At 36.9% G+C, this 16,020-nt stretch overlaps 1 protein-coding gene and 1 pseudogene across 1 annotated transcript; one reads left to right on the top strand and one right to left on the bottom strand.

The window, feature by feature from the left end:
- The first annotated feature begins 1,441 nt into the window (after nt 1-1,441).
- On the top strand, nt 1,442-4,876 carry LOC113317163 (annotated as a pseudogene).
- Nucleotides 4,877-8,499: 3,623 nt separating this feature from the next.
- LOC113316696 (probable inositol transporter 2) lies at nt 8,500-11,881 on the bottom strand. The gene is made up of 6 exons (XM_026564843.1): nt 11,703-11,881; nt 11,425-11,477; nt 10,974-11,324; nt 10,780-10,890; nt 10,060-10,701; nt 8,500-8,943 (listed from the first exon to the last, which is right to left on the bottom strand). Exons 1-6 carry the CDS (start codon nt 11,863-11,865, stop codon nt 8,500-8,502), a joined length of 1,764 nt encoding a protein of 587 aa, XP_026420628.1. The 5' UTR covers nt 11,866-11,881.
- Nucleotides 11,882-16,020: the final 4,139 nt, after the last annotated feature.

Genomic DNA, 16,020 nt, shown 5'->3' with positions numbered 1-16,020 from the left:
CCGTTTTTCGATAATTAAGCAACTCTGTGTTACTGACATGGTTGATTTTCTCGCCAACCCTAGTGACATGAATATGGTAGATGGACGGCGTGGATATAGATTGATGATGATGATGGTGGTGGAGAAGGAGAAAGAGTACTACTGCCTAGTTGCTTTTGCCGAGAAATTGATTCTCTTAATGTTTTATAGTGGAAAAAAAACTTAACGCTACCATGCAATTTGAAAGGCTCCACCACCGGAATTATTTTGTTAATACGGATTCTGCACAAATTGTAAGTGCGATTGAGATCGAAGGTACTTTTCCCCTACTTGTCTACGACCATCATCAGAGGGAATTGGTTTTAATTTGCCACACTGACTCATTTTATGCATGTTTGAACGGGATGGGCAAGAAACTGGCATGTGGGAATGGAATAAAAAGAAAAGTAAGAAAATACAGCACAAGCTCTAGAGCATGATTCCGTTTGTCATCTAGTGGACCGTTTGGAACGAGAGATATATAAGACTTTTCCAAGGCATATATAAATCTTGCAGGCTTTTGGTGGATGAAGTAAGTGGCCTTCTATACAACTGGTCTTCAGGCACTAATATTTCTGGATCCGTTCCTCTAGGCATTGTTCTGCACAATTGAGATGCTGTTTTAGGTATATTGATTAGAGTTGATTATTAATTTTGTTTTGGTAACACAAAATTGGTTAAAAAGACCAAAATTAACAATTCCTGAGTGAAAAGAATATTTAGATTTTGATATTGTTTAAATGGACAAAAATTTAAAAATAGTCAGAATGTAAACAGTTTCATCCTACCCATTTTCAAATATTTTTTCTTATTATTAATTTACATCAGGATGAATCCAGTTTCATCCTTACTATTTTTTAAGTTTATGTCAGGATGAATCCAGTTTCATCCTTGCTATTTTTTTGGTGTCCATTTCACCCATACAAATTTTTACTCGTACATTTGAACCATATTTTAAATATATTTGAACAAATGACCTATTTTCCGTTTCCGTAAGGCTTTCTATTGGCATGTTTTTGTTTTGTTTTTTGGCTACTTTTAATGCAGCATCCTTGTAATTTCTCTTTCAGGTAAGCCACTGTTATGTGATCTTTGCCTGTTTTTTGATCCTTTAATATATTCCGATAGTGTTTTTTTTTTTTTTTTTTTTTTTTTTTTTTTTTTTTTTTTTTTTTTTTTTTTTGTATTTTGTATAAGAAAAGAGTACACTACGACATCCAGAAGGTATAGTTATACAAATAATGTCTGCAGAGCAGCCTCTAGGATCATGTATAGATTTTTGAGGGCCTTCTCGAGTAATATCATTTGAACCTAAGTCTTGGACCTCGCCATGTAATTATTAACCCATCACTCTTTGCATATTTACACCTGTCTTACAGCTATTTCTCGTAGAAAACCCCTCTCTTACATCATGGCATTACACCGTTCTCTCTCTTATTATAAAATCTAGCTAGGGTTTCTAAGGGTGGCTTTGAGGTAGGGGTTTTTCTCTCTTTTTGTCGCTCTTGTTAATATCTTTCTTTATTTCAATTGTTCCTTTTGGTAATGATCAACTAAATAGTTGATCCTAACTCCATTCTTTCAAATTTATAATTTGACTATTTGAGATGTTTTGTCTACGATCCCTCTGATTTCTCCCGTAAGCTTTCTTCGAAGTACCCATGTTTCTTATTCCCTTTGAGCTGTGTTTATTGTTAAATTTGGTTTTAACCTCATTAATTCCTGTGTGCTAACTAACTCTATCATTTTGTACTTCTTGCTATTTATTTTGAATGCTTTAATTGATCTTGCGCAAGATTAATAATGTTTTGTAGTTGCAAGAGTTTCGTTTTCCAACTTATGTCTAGTCCTGTATTAAATCTCGCATCTGGCCTATTAACTGTTCGAGAAAATGTATTTGAAACTCCACGGTTAGCCAAAAACTGTATTTATTTTCATGGATTTTATCCTGAAATCCTCTTCCCACCCTTGCAGCTCAAAAAATCCGATCCACTAACTTGTATAAGGCACCAGATTGAAAATAACCCATTGCTTTAATGTTTTTGTTTTATGGCATAAGAAAAGCATATCTGTTTTGGCAATTAGGACTTGCTTAAATGCTTTACTGATCTCTGTTTTTACCTATATATATGAAATCCTTTGCTTCATTTTTTCTTTTATGTCCAATCAGTCACCTGTTTTGCTATTAAATGTGCATGTCTTTGTCAAGGCTCTTTTGAAATGTGTATGCTGTCAACTTGCCTTACTCTAAAGTATGTAAACCATGCTCTTAGAGTGGGTTTTTGATAAGTTGCAGTGTCCCTGGCATTGATTTTTTTTGATTTGGTTAAGGTCTTAGAAAATATTCTGTTGCTTGAGAATTTACTTGCTGATCAGTTGTGATATGCGTGTTCTTCCATGCATTAAGTTTACAATTAAGTACAATGATTGGTCCATCTTTTCTACGGGTATTAATCATTATCTAGTAATTGTACAAAATGCAGTCATACTAGTCACATGAACCTTTGGAATGTGTCATTTTACTTTGTCAACTTTGTTATGAAATCTTTTATGATGATCGAAGTGGCAAATTTCTGATAAGGAAATATGATAGTTTGTATCGACAATGTCAATGGCTTTACTTGGTACCAATGAGTTCTAAGAAATTTTAATTACATTAGTTTTCCAGTTAAGAAGTATGCTTTCAAGATTTTGGAGACGTTTATTCGCTCATAAGGCTTTTCACTCCTTGAGAGACTAATAACTTTAGGAATAAGTTTTAGGGTTTTATTAGGATTAGTTTCAGCCTGAATCTTAATGGAACCAGTTTAGAGAATTATTACGATGCCCGAATCTATATAAATAGATCAGCTCATCTTTGTAGTTTATCAGAGTAGCTATTGAGTTTCCTTTATTGTCTTTTGTCTACTTCTTGCTGGCCCTAGGTAAGAACTACCAGTTCTTAATCATTTGTTTGTCTTTGCAATCAATATTTGAAGAGATAATTTTTGGTGCTAAATTGTGAATCGATATTGCAGCTCAGAATATGCCTAAGATAAAAACTAACCGTGTCAGATTTCTAAATGGCTGGGAGCTGATTGAGCCCACTCTACTTGAGTTGGAAACAAAGATGAGAGAAGGTACCTCATTTTCTTTCTTAATTCAGTGCTATAGTAGCCTAATTTAATTTTTGTGTTGTTCTGCTTCGGAGGACTTTTTTGCATTGCACATTGAGAATTTTTTATGTTTCTGCAACAGCTGAAAATGACCGCATGATGGAAAAACAAAGTGTGAAGCTGAATTAAGAAAGAAAATGAGGAGCTGTATGACTTCTGTTTGGACCAAGGGTATGCTGATCGCAACCTAATTGCCAAGTGGAAGAAGGTATGTTCTGATTGTTCTGTCTTTCTAGTACTCAATGTAATACTTTTTGTTCATAGTATCTGGATTAAAAATAGTATCTGGATTACAAATGGTCCCAACTCCCTATCATTTAGTTCATGGGCTTAAATCATTTAGTTCAATGGAAGATCTATTATATAGTTAGTTGCTCATTGAAGTTTGTATGTAAGAGAATGGATTTAAAGTTATCTCACACTCACATATCTTTCCTTGCGGTGTGTCTTTGAGTTCAGTAGAGATATGAACGCCTATGCTGCCTGCAATGCATTTAGCCACGGGACCACAACTTCGGCACCACTTGCGTATGTAGAGTTCCCAAGCACCTGAGGGATGAAAAGGTCATTGAATGTGTACATTGCGGATGCAATGGTTGTGCCGTTGGTGACTGATCCCACCATTTGTAAGTAGTCTTTCTCTGTCCCTCTTTTCTAAGGGTATTAATCATTATCTCTAGTAATTGTATCTTTTCCTCTCCAACTCGGTATCCGCCAGACTTTTAATTCAGTAATTAAAGATTTTAAAGGTCTTCCTGTGTCATTTAGTCGATCAAATACGAAGTTGGCTCATAAAAGGGATCATCAACATAGACAAGAATCTCTTAAATCGCCACATCATTTGAGTAAGCATGCCCATGTAATAATACAAGATCTGTAAAACGTGGCAATCAAATTTGTAGCTTGCCATATCAATGGAGAGGAATAAGAAGAGGACAAGGGCGTTAATATCTTGAGCAAAAGTCATGCACATGTAGACTGCTAAATTATCAACATTTGCCATGTGCATACGTTCCTGCCGTGTGAGACATATATGAGGAAAGCATATGACTTTTGTGGGGCTCGCTACACAGTTTTTGTATGGGATGTACGTATGAACATTCTATCTTCCCGAGGAGCTTCATACATAGATCTCCATGCAGAAGTTGTGAAGTGAACCCCACAAAATCATCTGTTTTGATCATATATGTCTCCCGCACCGCAATGACAGGTGCATAAGGAATATGTTGGTAGTTTAACACTCTACAAGAAAACAATCTACACTAAAACTTTTGCTCAAGATTGACAGACCCTCCTCCACTTCATATTGCTCTCTACTGACATGACAAGTTGCAAATTTGTATGCCACCGATCTTGAATAATTGTGTGGGCATGTTTACTCAAATAATATGGGCCAATCAAGAGCTTCTTGTATGTTTGATGAACCATTTCATGAGCCAACTTAGGATACGATCGACTAAATGACATATGGGCAGACCTTTAAAATCTTTGATTCCTGAATTGAAAGTCTCGTTGATAATGGTAGTCATGAGAGTAAAACGACCAGTTATAGCGTTGCACCTTGGCACACTTTTCTGGTCCAATCTTACTTACCCTTGTAACTTTAGAGCTTCCGGGATTCGGGTAACACTTTGGTAGTCGGAATACATCTGTTTAATCACCAGAATTTCGATGTCAGATGCACCAGTGGTGGAGTCCAATACGTACACCAGCAATCACCTTTATCTTGTTCTACTGACACTCGATGATTCTGGCAGTAGTGCTGTCTCATCGAGGACACCGACATAAGCGCTCTTAATTTTCATTGGTAAAGCATTTTAACTACTCATCATATTCAATCTTGTGACAACTATGGATTCCATTTGTCTGCTTTACAGGTATTTTTTTTTACTCGGTCAATAAAATAGAATAAAAAAGCGAAAATGTACAAGGATCAGGCTAATTTAGTGCTAAGCCAAAAAGGCCGCACACTAAAAAGCCTAAAAACGATAGTAAACCTCTCCAGGCCATTCAACAGAATGAATAAAACCTGGCCTACCCTCGTAAAACTCATAATGTTCCTCAGCCAACAAACATGCTTGTTTGGCCGAGACATCCGCTGAAAAATTAGCCTCTCTGTAGCTATGAATATAGCTAATATTGTTATAAAAACTCTTCGCTATTCTCCACCTCTGGATTAGCTGCCATGGCAAATCGCCTTTTTGAAGAGCATATAAACAACTCATCGAATCAGATCTGACACATAGGTTCTTCACATTCCATCTTTGAGCAACGACAGCACCATAGATCACCGCACAAACTTCAGCATAGAAGTTAGTCTGCTTTACAGGTAATCTGTCGTTATATGTCTTGATAATCCTAGAGATTTCGCTTTTCGATTTAAACTCGAACAAACACACCAGTAATTTCCCCATGATTTTAGTTGCCATTGATTCTCTATAAACGTTTAGCTGGATATTTCTTTTAACTTTTCCAGACATGCCAAGAATGCGGGAGCGAGCTATGATTAAGCAACAATGGGCTAAGGTATTTCTCTCCGAAGATTCAGAGCTTGAAGAAGAATCATATCTCGCACGCTTCCTAGAGACATCCTCTTTCAATGAGGTTTTCTGGGGTAAATTCTTTGAAGCAGGTTTCTTAGGGATTCTCTTGCTTTTGCCTAAAGTTTTGTCGCTCAACGGATTAACCTGTGAGAATAATCAAGATAAGTAACAGAGGAAACAATATTGCTAACATGAGAAGTGTGTTTCTTACTTATTTATTCTGCGAAGTTCATACCTTGAGCGAAGTATTGACCTTTGAGTCATCCTGCGAAAGAGAAGAAATAAAATATAAGAAAGTTACAAAGATTTACAAATTGGTTTAAGAGAGTCACATACCGTTACTTTCTTTTCCTCGTTCTCGAGTAATTTAAATTCCCAAGGTTGATAGGGGGAAAATCTTCGGGAAGAGGATTATCCGAACCATCCGCAGCTCTACCAGAAACAAAGGATTCTTGCAGGATAACAGGACAATTATGCCAACTAGAATCATTATATCTGGGAGCAACACGAGTAGTGTTTGAATTCCAATCCACATCTCGCATTATTTTATCATCTTCGGCGATACCATCTGCTCTCCTTACGCGAACAGCCCATTTAGTCACATTACTTTTCATGATAGCGATATAATAATTCTTAAAGAAATTATCAAGAGTGTACTTAGCAGAATCTATGACTTTGTCACGATGACCTTCTTTTCGCACTTCCTCGGGATAAGAATTTCCAAGACCAGCTTCGCGACGAGCATACTCTAAGGGTATCCTAATAGCATCACCACTCAGTTGAAATATTCCTCGTGCGAATCTTTCATCAGCAAGAATTCTATAGAACAAAGGAATATCAGGGTTATATAAATGGATTGGCATAGATTGAAGTTGACCTAACGAAACAATGATTTTTTGGTTACTCCACTCCTCAGATCTAATTAGTTCAAGGTTAAGTTTGGATGCGAATTTACAAGGAGGCAGGGAGAGTTCATAACCTCTTTGATTAAAGTCGGTTTTCATTCTGTTAAATTTGATCTCCATCTTTTTACCAGCAGGAGCCATTAGAGAATGGGAATGAAGAATATGAATTTGCACAGAAGGTGAGAGAGAATGAAGAAGATAAAAAGAAGAATAAAAGAAAAATGTTGTATGAGAAAGAGAATATATATAGGAAAGAGCGACCCGTTTTTCGAAATTTACTCTCATTAATGCGAAGAAATGAACGGATAAAAACTTGCGGTTAAAATAGATGTGTCAAGAAATGAGTGGTTAAAAGGACACGCGTACACAAGAAGGACTTGAAATCCGGATAACTGTCGGCAAAGTAAAAAGATAAGCATGTGCGATCTTAAAAAGAAGAATTTCTCATATCGCTCATTTTGAAGAATCGGCAACACGAGAAGAGGCAAATGTAGGAGTTAAATATCGCACAAGTTAATAAATAAGCGAAGTGAAGAATACTATATGCGAGGAGAATCGCACACAACAAATTGAGATGACACATCAGATGATGTCAGCAAAGTCACGGGTAAAGTGTGAAGAATTATGCGAAGAAGTAAGTTATGCGAAGATGAGCGATTGTATATGAGCGAAAATGTCGCACAGTGATCCCGAAAATAAAGGAATTCTTAGCTGTCATCCACTATGTAAAATCCTATATAAAGGAGAGAGTCATTTTTTATGTGAGGATTCTAGGACAAGTCTTGTAAGAGAGCTAAAAAGAGAGAGAGAATAAATTTAGGTTACAAGAAGTGTTGTTATAGATTTCCATTCATCTTGTAAGTGATTTGAATATTCATTCAATAAAACAATTGTCCATGATGATTGCATAGAGAGATAACCAGATTAAGTGAAGTGTAGTTGTAAGAAATCTTACAACTACAATTCTTGGGAGTTATGTGCTAACATGGAGTGTGGGGAAAGTATGCCTAGGCGCATTTACCTTTATTTTGCTGTACTCTTCTATTGATCTTAATTCTATGGAAACAATGTCTAGTTATCTGTGTATGTTAGTTGTTTGCATTTTGAAGGAATCGAGTACAGGATGCTTTCATTTTGTGATCCGACTAGTTTTAAGGTTATATGATCAAGCCTCATTATCACCTGTAGACACACGCATGTTGATTTTCCTGTGACTTGTGATAATTAGGAATGTTTGATGCATGCTGACTTCTTCCTTGTGATAAGTGATAGTACCAGCAGCGTTTTCGTATTTGACCGATACTTGTGTAATTTCGTCTAGTGGAAATGTGCGCTCTAATTTAGCTAAATCCATAACTAATTTGGATTTGAAGATTCCTATTAATTCTAGAAATTTTGTGGGGAGGAACAAGCGAGTATCTACTTTAACCACACATAGAGGAGTAGTGGTATGATCTATTTGATTCATATCAAATGATGCGTGTTAAGTTCTCAGAATCAGCAGTACTTCGTTACATGAGCAGTGTCACGAAGTGGAGAATTCATCGACAATTGTTTAGTATAGTGCTCAAAGAGAGCCAACTCGTACCAGTGCATTGGATTTGAAGTTTTTTTATTTCTATTCAGAAATGGTGTGCGCTGTTTTTTGGCTGAAATTGATACATACGGTATTTGATACAAATAAAAGAAGTGTCAAATAACACAACACAATTTGGTCGCATGACACCGGCAATGCTAGAACAGTTAGTCTTGGAAGGAAAACCCAAGGAAGGAAACATAAACGACGGAAAGACAAACTACCCTAACTTAAATCTTCTAGCTAGTTATTAAACCTAAGGAAACATAAAAGGTGACAATATTTGTACCAAGAGTATCTCTTCAACTGACTTTTGACTGACTATCTTCCGACTGGAAGGAACCTTTCATCTCAGGTACCGACAAATAAGACCATTTGATCAACCGAGTAACAGAGAAAGAAATCAAACTGATGAGTAGCATTGAGAAGGGAAACCCTACAACTTTATTTATTATATAAGATAATACAATGACCGCAAGGAAGAAGATCCAGTTAGTCGCTGCAACCGTCCCGACAAGTTTGCCTCTAACTTCTGCCTTGTACATCCTTGAACACATATGTGATTCCAACGCAAATGTATAGGGAACAACACAGACTAGTAAAAATCCAATAGATGCTGCTCCAGGAAGACTTATTCCGCATTGCCTTGTGACGGAATCTTGTGTGAACCAAATCCGATGTTCAGCCAAACAGGATGCTGATGTCCCATTAGGTTCTATCGTCAAGCAGGCACCGCCAGGTGCACGCTGTGTAGAAGGAAAGAACCATTCATCAGTAGTAACAAAATAAAAAATAAAAAAATCCATGCTTATTTTGCAATTGCACATTGAACAAATAATGAAGTATCAATCAAAACTAGGTTAGTGGGAATTGTGGTCCTACTGTTAGAAAAAACGCTTTAAAATTACCAATTTTTCCATGGACTATGTTTTGATCCCTAGACCTATTGCCCATTAATTGTTTTTTCTTTTGAATAGATAAAACAATAGTCCCACATTGACTAAAATCTAAAGAATTTTAGACATAAATACCATAGAATTGGCTATAAGGGCATGACCCTTGGGTCATTAGACTTTTATGCTTGGGGGAAGGCTTAGACTAGGGAAAGGTTGCCTTTCCCGTACGTGCGGTGCTTCGCACAGAAGCACGCACGTCGCCGCCTCGGTCGGGTCGGGCTCGGGTGTGTGTTCATTAGATCTTATGTTTTTGCTGAAATTTTTGGTACGTGTTTTCCACACAAGTAGAAGAATCTTTTCTTTGTCTGCACGTGTTTTGTCCTGACTTCTTTGTCTGAACGTGCTTGTCTTGGCTTCTTTGTTTGTACGTGTTTTGTCCTGGCTCCCTTGTATGAACGTATTTGCCTTGGCAGCAACACACTGCTCCATGCCTGACAAAACAACTTTTCTTGCACTATCTTTAACCCAACATAACCAGTTTTTTCTGTCATACGCATGGGTTTTTCTTTCTTGTTTGTACCTACACAAACACTATATAAGAGAGTAGTTGTAATCTCAGAAAATAGAACACAGAGAAACATCTCTTCTACTCTCCCTCTGTTTTTCTGTAAACATTTCTTCTATTGTTTTAAGTTCTGCCAAGCTCTAAGGGTACCCTCATTGTATGCTACATTGAGGGGTACTAACTGTAGTTGTATCCTGGAGGTGACTCGCCAACTGCTGTAGCATCTCAGAGGAGTGGCAGGCGATATTGCCTTTAGGACAGCGTAGTTTACGTGCCTCTACATTTTCTGTGCAGCAACATCAGCAACATTATTTTGAGCTAAGTATCTTCTTCTCAGTTACTTTATTAGTAATTTACCCAACACCTACTTCAGTTAAAATTAGAGTAAACAATTTCCTTACCATGAGTTTGTCATCAATGCCAGCGCAAAACCCACATCCTGCTCGAAGGCATGTGGCACAGTTCCATGTATCTGCATCTGGAGCTGAAATATAACTCGAACATGCACTATCACCAAAATGGGTGACAGTCTCCAATTTACTCACTCCTTCAGTATTATCTGGTGATATTATAAAGATGACGCTTAACGCAAAAAGACCCACCATCATACGGTATGATTTGACAAGCAAAGTTTTCCTCCGAAGTTTTATAGTAAAGTAAGGAAGACCTGAACCATGAATACCATATAGACCACACCACGTTAATAAAGAAAACTTCATGTACCAGATGTCCCATTTAGGGTTCGGTGATACAAAGATGCCACGCATCCTCATGATACAGGGAAGAACATACATTATCATGTTTTCACTCATTAACTGTTCCGCGACTAGCACACCAATGCTAACAACAATATTTGTGCGTTCTAAAGGATTAGCCCATGGTGTCCTTATCCTAAGCAGGATACTCCTAACAGAAGAGTCTTTTTCATCTTGACAATCTGTTTCATTCTTAATTGACATACTTAATGCACCAAGCTCTTTCTCAACTTCATCAGAACTGTAAATTTTCCTCAAAGCTTCTTTAATTGCGGCCTCTTTCCGGTTCTGTGTTTTAAAAAATTATTATCGACAACAAATAAAAAGTATATGAGAAATTAACAAACTCCATGTTTCAATACTAACTCTTTTATATAGCCAAATAGGTGAATCAGGGAGCGACAACATTATCACAAATTGAAGTAGAGCTGGAAACCCTACTACTGCGATCATATAATCCGAAGTCTTCTCTAGCTCCTGCAATGATTCATTTTTTAAAATAAAATAAACTGAAGATGTTAATCTTGCGAGATAGGATTTACTAGCAATTATAAGTGTACCTGAATGTAAGAAGTAACTTTGGTATCAGCACAAAAGAAGATGAATTTTCCAACAGCAAAAAGCATACAATTTCGAGTATGAAGGTGTTCTTGAAGATGAGTTGAAGAAACTTCTAATATGTATATAGGTGAGGTTATTGATGCCATTCCGACCCCCAAACCTATATATGTCTTCCAAACAGTTGCCAACCAACAATCAGAGGAACAATCACCAATAGACAGTAGAACTCCACTGACGAATATCAATGCATTGGCAAATAAGATTGCAAATTTTCGACCTAGAAAGTCATTTATCCAACCCCCAATTGCCGAACCAATTACTGCCCCTAGTACACCTGTCCGTATGATTTCCTATGAATTTTAAAAATTGGTATGGAAATCATTATAATTTTAGTTTTATGAGTATGGGAAATGTAAATCAGAAAATTAATCAATATGAGTACATACTTACCTGTTTAATCGACTGGATATCATCTTGGATATAAAATCTCGAGAGGATAAATCCTGAAGAATTAGAAATACCTTGTTAGGAGTTTTAGCTTATAATCAGGATCCATTTACTGATTATAGAGTCAATTACTACTACGAATTCAAATTTCTGTCTTTCTGAACATCTAAGTAATTTATAAACAAATTACTTTAATATCATTCATTTGTTATATACACAGAAAACAATTATCAGCTTAAAAAATATAAATAAAATTAAAAAAGCCAATTAATCATACTTACCGTAGTAATAACCAAATACAAGTGATCCAATCACAGTATTATATATGCGATACCGGTCGAGAGGATGATCAACTACATCATCAGGTGGTAGAGTCTCCTCTTTGCATTTCGGGCGATCTTTCTCAACAATTTCTGTTGAACGTCTGTGTATCATGCCAGCCATTATCTCAATCTTAGGGATGCAACTAATATTCTTTTTCTCAAAACAAAACCAACAGCCAACCTTCTAACCTAGAAAAAATTACCCAAAAATTGCTAAGATAAAGATTAAGTTGCTCGAGGAAGACTTTGAACCAAATTGAGGTAAGTCGGAAGTTTGAATCAATGACTAAGAACGAATCATAAGGAAACCCTTGAAAATTCATGTTGGTGAGTAGAGTTTTAAAAGTAATATAATTGGTCTTACGCTGGCGTGACTCAAGAACTAATTTAATAACTGACCAAAATAGTTACCTCGAGAGTTTTTAAGTCGTTAGTTCCGTGACGATTTTGTCAACGTGTACGTCGGGTTTTATAATTGGCTGGTTCTTCAAGCTAGCCATTGGCCTTTAGGCGTGAACATCAAAGTTGCGAAATATAAATGTTGCATGTAAGTAAGCTGGTTCTTTTTCCCTATATTTCCTAAAATCTTTGTTGAGAACTTTATCCACTGAAGAAAATCCGATAAGGTTCCAGCGAGGACAGGGACAAAATATTGATTATGATAGAGTGAGTGTCCATACTGCGATGAAAAATTCTGCGGAAGAAGAACAGAGAAATGGGAACGAAGAACCAATTACAGTGAGTGAAGGAAATATGACGATTGCAGAACTTAAGGAAAAAAATAATAATGGAAAGAAAGAGGGAAGAAGAGGAGCGTGCGAATTTGATCCGTCAAAATGATGATTTACGAGAAGAGAATCTTAGATTGCAAGAACAAATGTCAAGAAGCGTTACACGCTCAACATCAAGATCCAGTAGGAATTCTTCCAGACAGAGCCAATCTAATCAAAAAAACGATAGGCGAAAGCAACATATGGAAGTCATTGAAGAAAAATCGCAAGAAGATGAAAATTTGGAAGATCACAAGGAAAGAAGACGTATAATTGAATTAGCAACTAATCGTTATGATGATCCACGCGAACTTCTTCGTAGAGCAAATACTAATCCTGAAAGGGAAGAAGAATTTCCAAGGCAAGGACAAATGATATTACATGGTAGGGAAACACACAGAGAAGAATATGAGCGCGAACGAGAAGTTGCGCGTGCAAGAGATAGACAGCGAAGAAGGGAAGAGTTAGAAGAAAGAGACTTACAAAGTGGATTGCGTCGCATTGATAGTAGATGAAGGGGACACAAACATCATCGCATAGAAGATACAAATCAAGGTCGAATGACACCACAAGAAAGAGAAATATCAAGACATCGATATGATCGCGCAAGCAATGAAGAAAGACACGATAGAGTACAAATTGAAACAAATACTGAAAGGCGTAGGCGAAGAAGAGAGGAAGCTGAAAAACAGGAAATACAATAGGCAATACACCAAAAAAATCATGAGAATAGATTGAGACAAGCAAGGCTAAAAATACCTATGCAAGAATATTTGGATCAATTATTCAGTAAGGAAATACTCAGGGAGATGGCACAATTAAGAGAAATGATGACTGCAAAAATAAATGATGGGAGAAGACAACTAGAAGAAGCAGTGGAGGAAGCAGAAAAAACTCCATTTACAAAAGAAATTCAAAGAGCTCCGATACCACCTAAGTGCAGTTTACTCATTTACAAGCATATTTGACGGTAGTGCATGCGCGATCCAATATGTGAAAGCTTACTCTAGATGTTTATTGCAGTGAGAAAATTATGATGCAGTAATGTGCAAGTATTTTGCTGCAAGCTTAACAGGTGAAGCTCTGAAGTGGTTTGAAGGAATACCTGTAGAGTCCATTGGTCGTTCCATCATTTACAAAACATCTTTATGGGGCAGTACCTAAGTAATAATCTATCAAGACCGGGGATTGAAACTGCATTTGAACTTCGCAGAAGAACAAATAAAAGCTTACGTCATCTAACGACTCGCTGGAGAACAATGTGTAGTGAAATGGGAAGGCGGTGGACGAGAGACATCTTATTCTGGCGTTCATAAATGCTCTTTTCGCAACAGATCTATTATACACCCAAATATTTAGAGTAAAAGATACAATTACAATGTCAGAATTACGCGAATTTCAAGAAGAATATATAGCCCTCCAAGAAAAGCAAAGAGATATGGAATCTTACCCAGTTACAATATCAGATTCGAAAGGTGGAAATACAAGTTCACTTCCGAGACTCACAAATGCTGTTGCGAGTACATCGCAGAGAAATCAAGGAAGGAGTAATGCAGAAACGGAACAAAAATTAGTGGCTATGGGCAGTGCAGATCAAGCAGAGCTTGAAAAAGAGTACAGAGATAAATAACTTCAAAAGTATGGAAGTAATGATACAGTTCAGCCAGGTAACTCTACAGGAAAACAAACAAATTATAACAAGAAAGCGAGAAGAATAGTGTGGGAACAAGTAAATCTGCCAAAATTAAATACTACGGTGGATAAAGTATGGGAAGCTGCTCTCCTAATGGATGATATTCCAGAACTACATAATGCAGGCGAAGAGCCACCACCAGGGAGGAGGAGTAAAGAATTTTGTGTCTATCACAGATTCCATGGTCATACAACAAGCAACTGCAGAAATGTGAGGAAGATTATACTGCGGATGATCGAGCAGGGAAAGTTAGACCACTTCCTACTAAATCAAACAGGAAATTTTCCACCACCACCATCTCAAGGAAATAAATACGGAAAGGAAATGGATAGGAACACATTTGTTATTGAGGTGGGAGCGAAGGAATAGAATCTATTATGTAACTCGATCGTACATTCATTCAAAAACAAAGAAGATTTTCATGATAATATCTTAAGTCGAGTATATGCAAGAGATGATGAAGGAAGGGAAATTTTGACCTGGCAAAAATACCATCTTTGAAGGACTGGCAAAAGAAGAGAATTTCGTTCAGCGCAGATGAAGTCCCAGAAGGAAAAGCTTCACATGAGTGCCCGTTAGTGGTAATATTGGGAATTAACCCGAAACCATTAGAAGAAGATCAAGAAGAAAATGAGAAAAACACCTGGCCGATAAATAGAATTCTTATAGACACTGGAAGTTCAGTGGATATTCTATTTTATCACACATACAAAACAATGGGTGGCAGAGACGATGAATGGATCCCCTCAACATACAAGATCTATGGTTTTAACGGCTCTGCGAACAAACCAAAAGGGGAGGTGACTATGAGGATTCTTCTACAAAGCTTACCGACAGATATCACATTCTGTGCAGTGGATATTGAGTCACCATACAATCATTTAATTGGAAGACCATGGCTCAATAGTATACTAGTTGTTGCATCAACCTTTCATTAGTGTATCAAGTTTCCTTTACCTAAGGGTGTTGGAATTATAAGAGGGGACACAGTTGAAAGTAAAAGTTGTCAAGAAATTGATATTGATAGATGGGAAGCAAGGGAGTCTAAGCGAATAAATTGAGAAAACAATGCACCAGATAGTAAAAGAGCAGAGAGATTAATGGTCGATGTCTGAGGAAGTATAATGAAATCGAGTAACGGAAGGAAAGAAAACAACATTTGATGGAAAGTTCATGGTGGAAGGAAATTGGTAGAAGAAATCAATAAAGGAAGTAGTAAAAATGGATAATAAAAGATGCAGATGAATATCAACTAAAGCAACAAAATAAGTGGAGACAAAACATCATAAGGTGGAACGCAAAAGGATGTTCGCACAATGCCAGTTGAATGATTATAAACATGTGCGACATATTCGTATGTTATGTCGCACACGTGCGAATTTCGGAAGAGTCAGAAATGAGGAAGACAAATGCATATAACGAATGTGTATGATTTTCGTTGAGTCGGATGATTTGATAACAACATTTATGTACTACAGTTGATTGAAATGAAAAACTTTAAATTCATATGGTAAAACTATAAAAACAAAATACAAAGAGAAATCTTTATAATAAGACCTTTATAAAAGGCTACAGAAAATGATATTTATTATCAGATTGGCTAGGAATCCAAATATGGCGTGCACCCTAGTTCGCTCATATGCAAGAGGAAAAATAGTAAGACCTAACGCACGTCATAATTGGAAATACCTAGAAGGAATGACTCAAGGGAAGGCTACACCGACCCCGGAACTTGAGTTGTGGAGATTTGGGGTGAGAATTAAACGATAATGACCATCCGGGAGAGATACCTTAAATTTTCAGTCTAAGATAC

Source organism: Papaver somniferum, chromosome 10 (genome assembly GCF_003573695.1).
Source record: "Papaver somniferum cultivar HN1 chromosome 10, ASM357369v1, whole genome shotgun sequence".
Lineage (NCBI taxonomy): Eukaryota > Viridiplantae > Streptophyta > Magnoliopsida > Ranunculales > Papaveraceae > Papaver > Papaver somniferum.
This window is presented reverse-complemented; position numbering and strand designations above follow the sequence as displayed.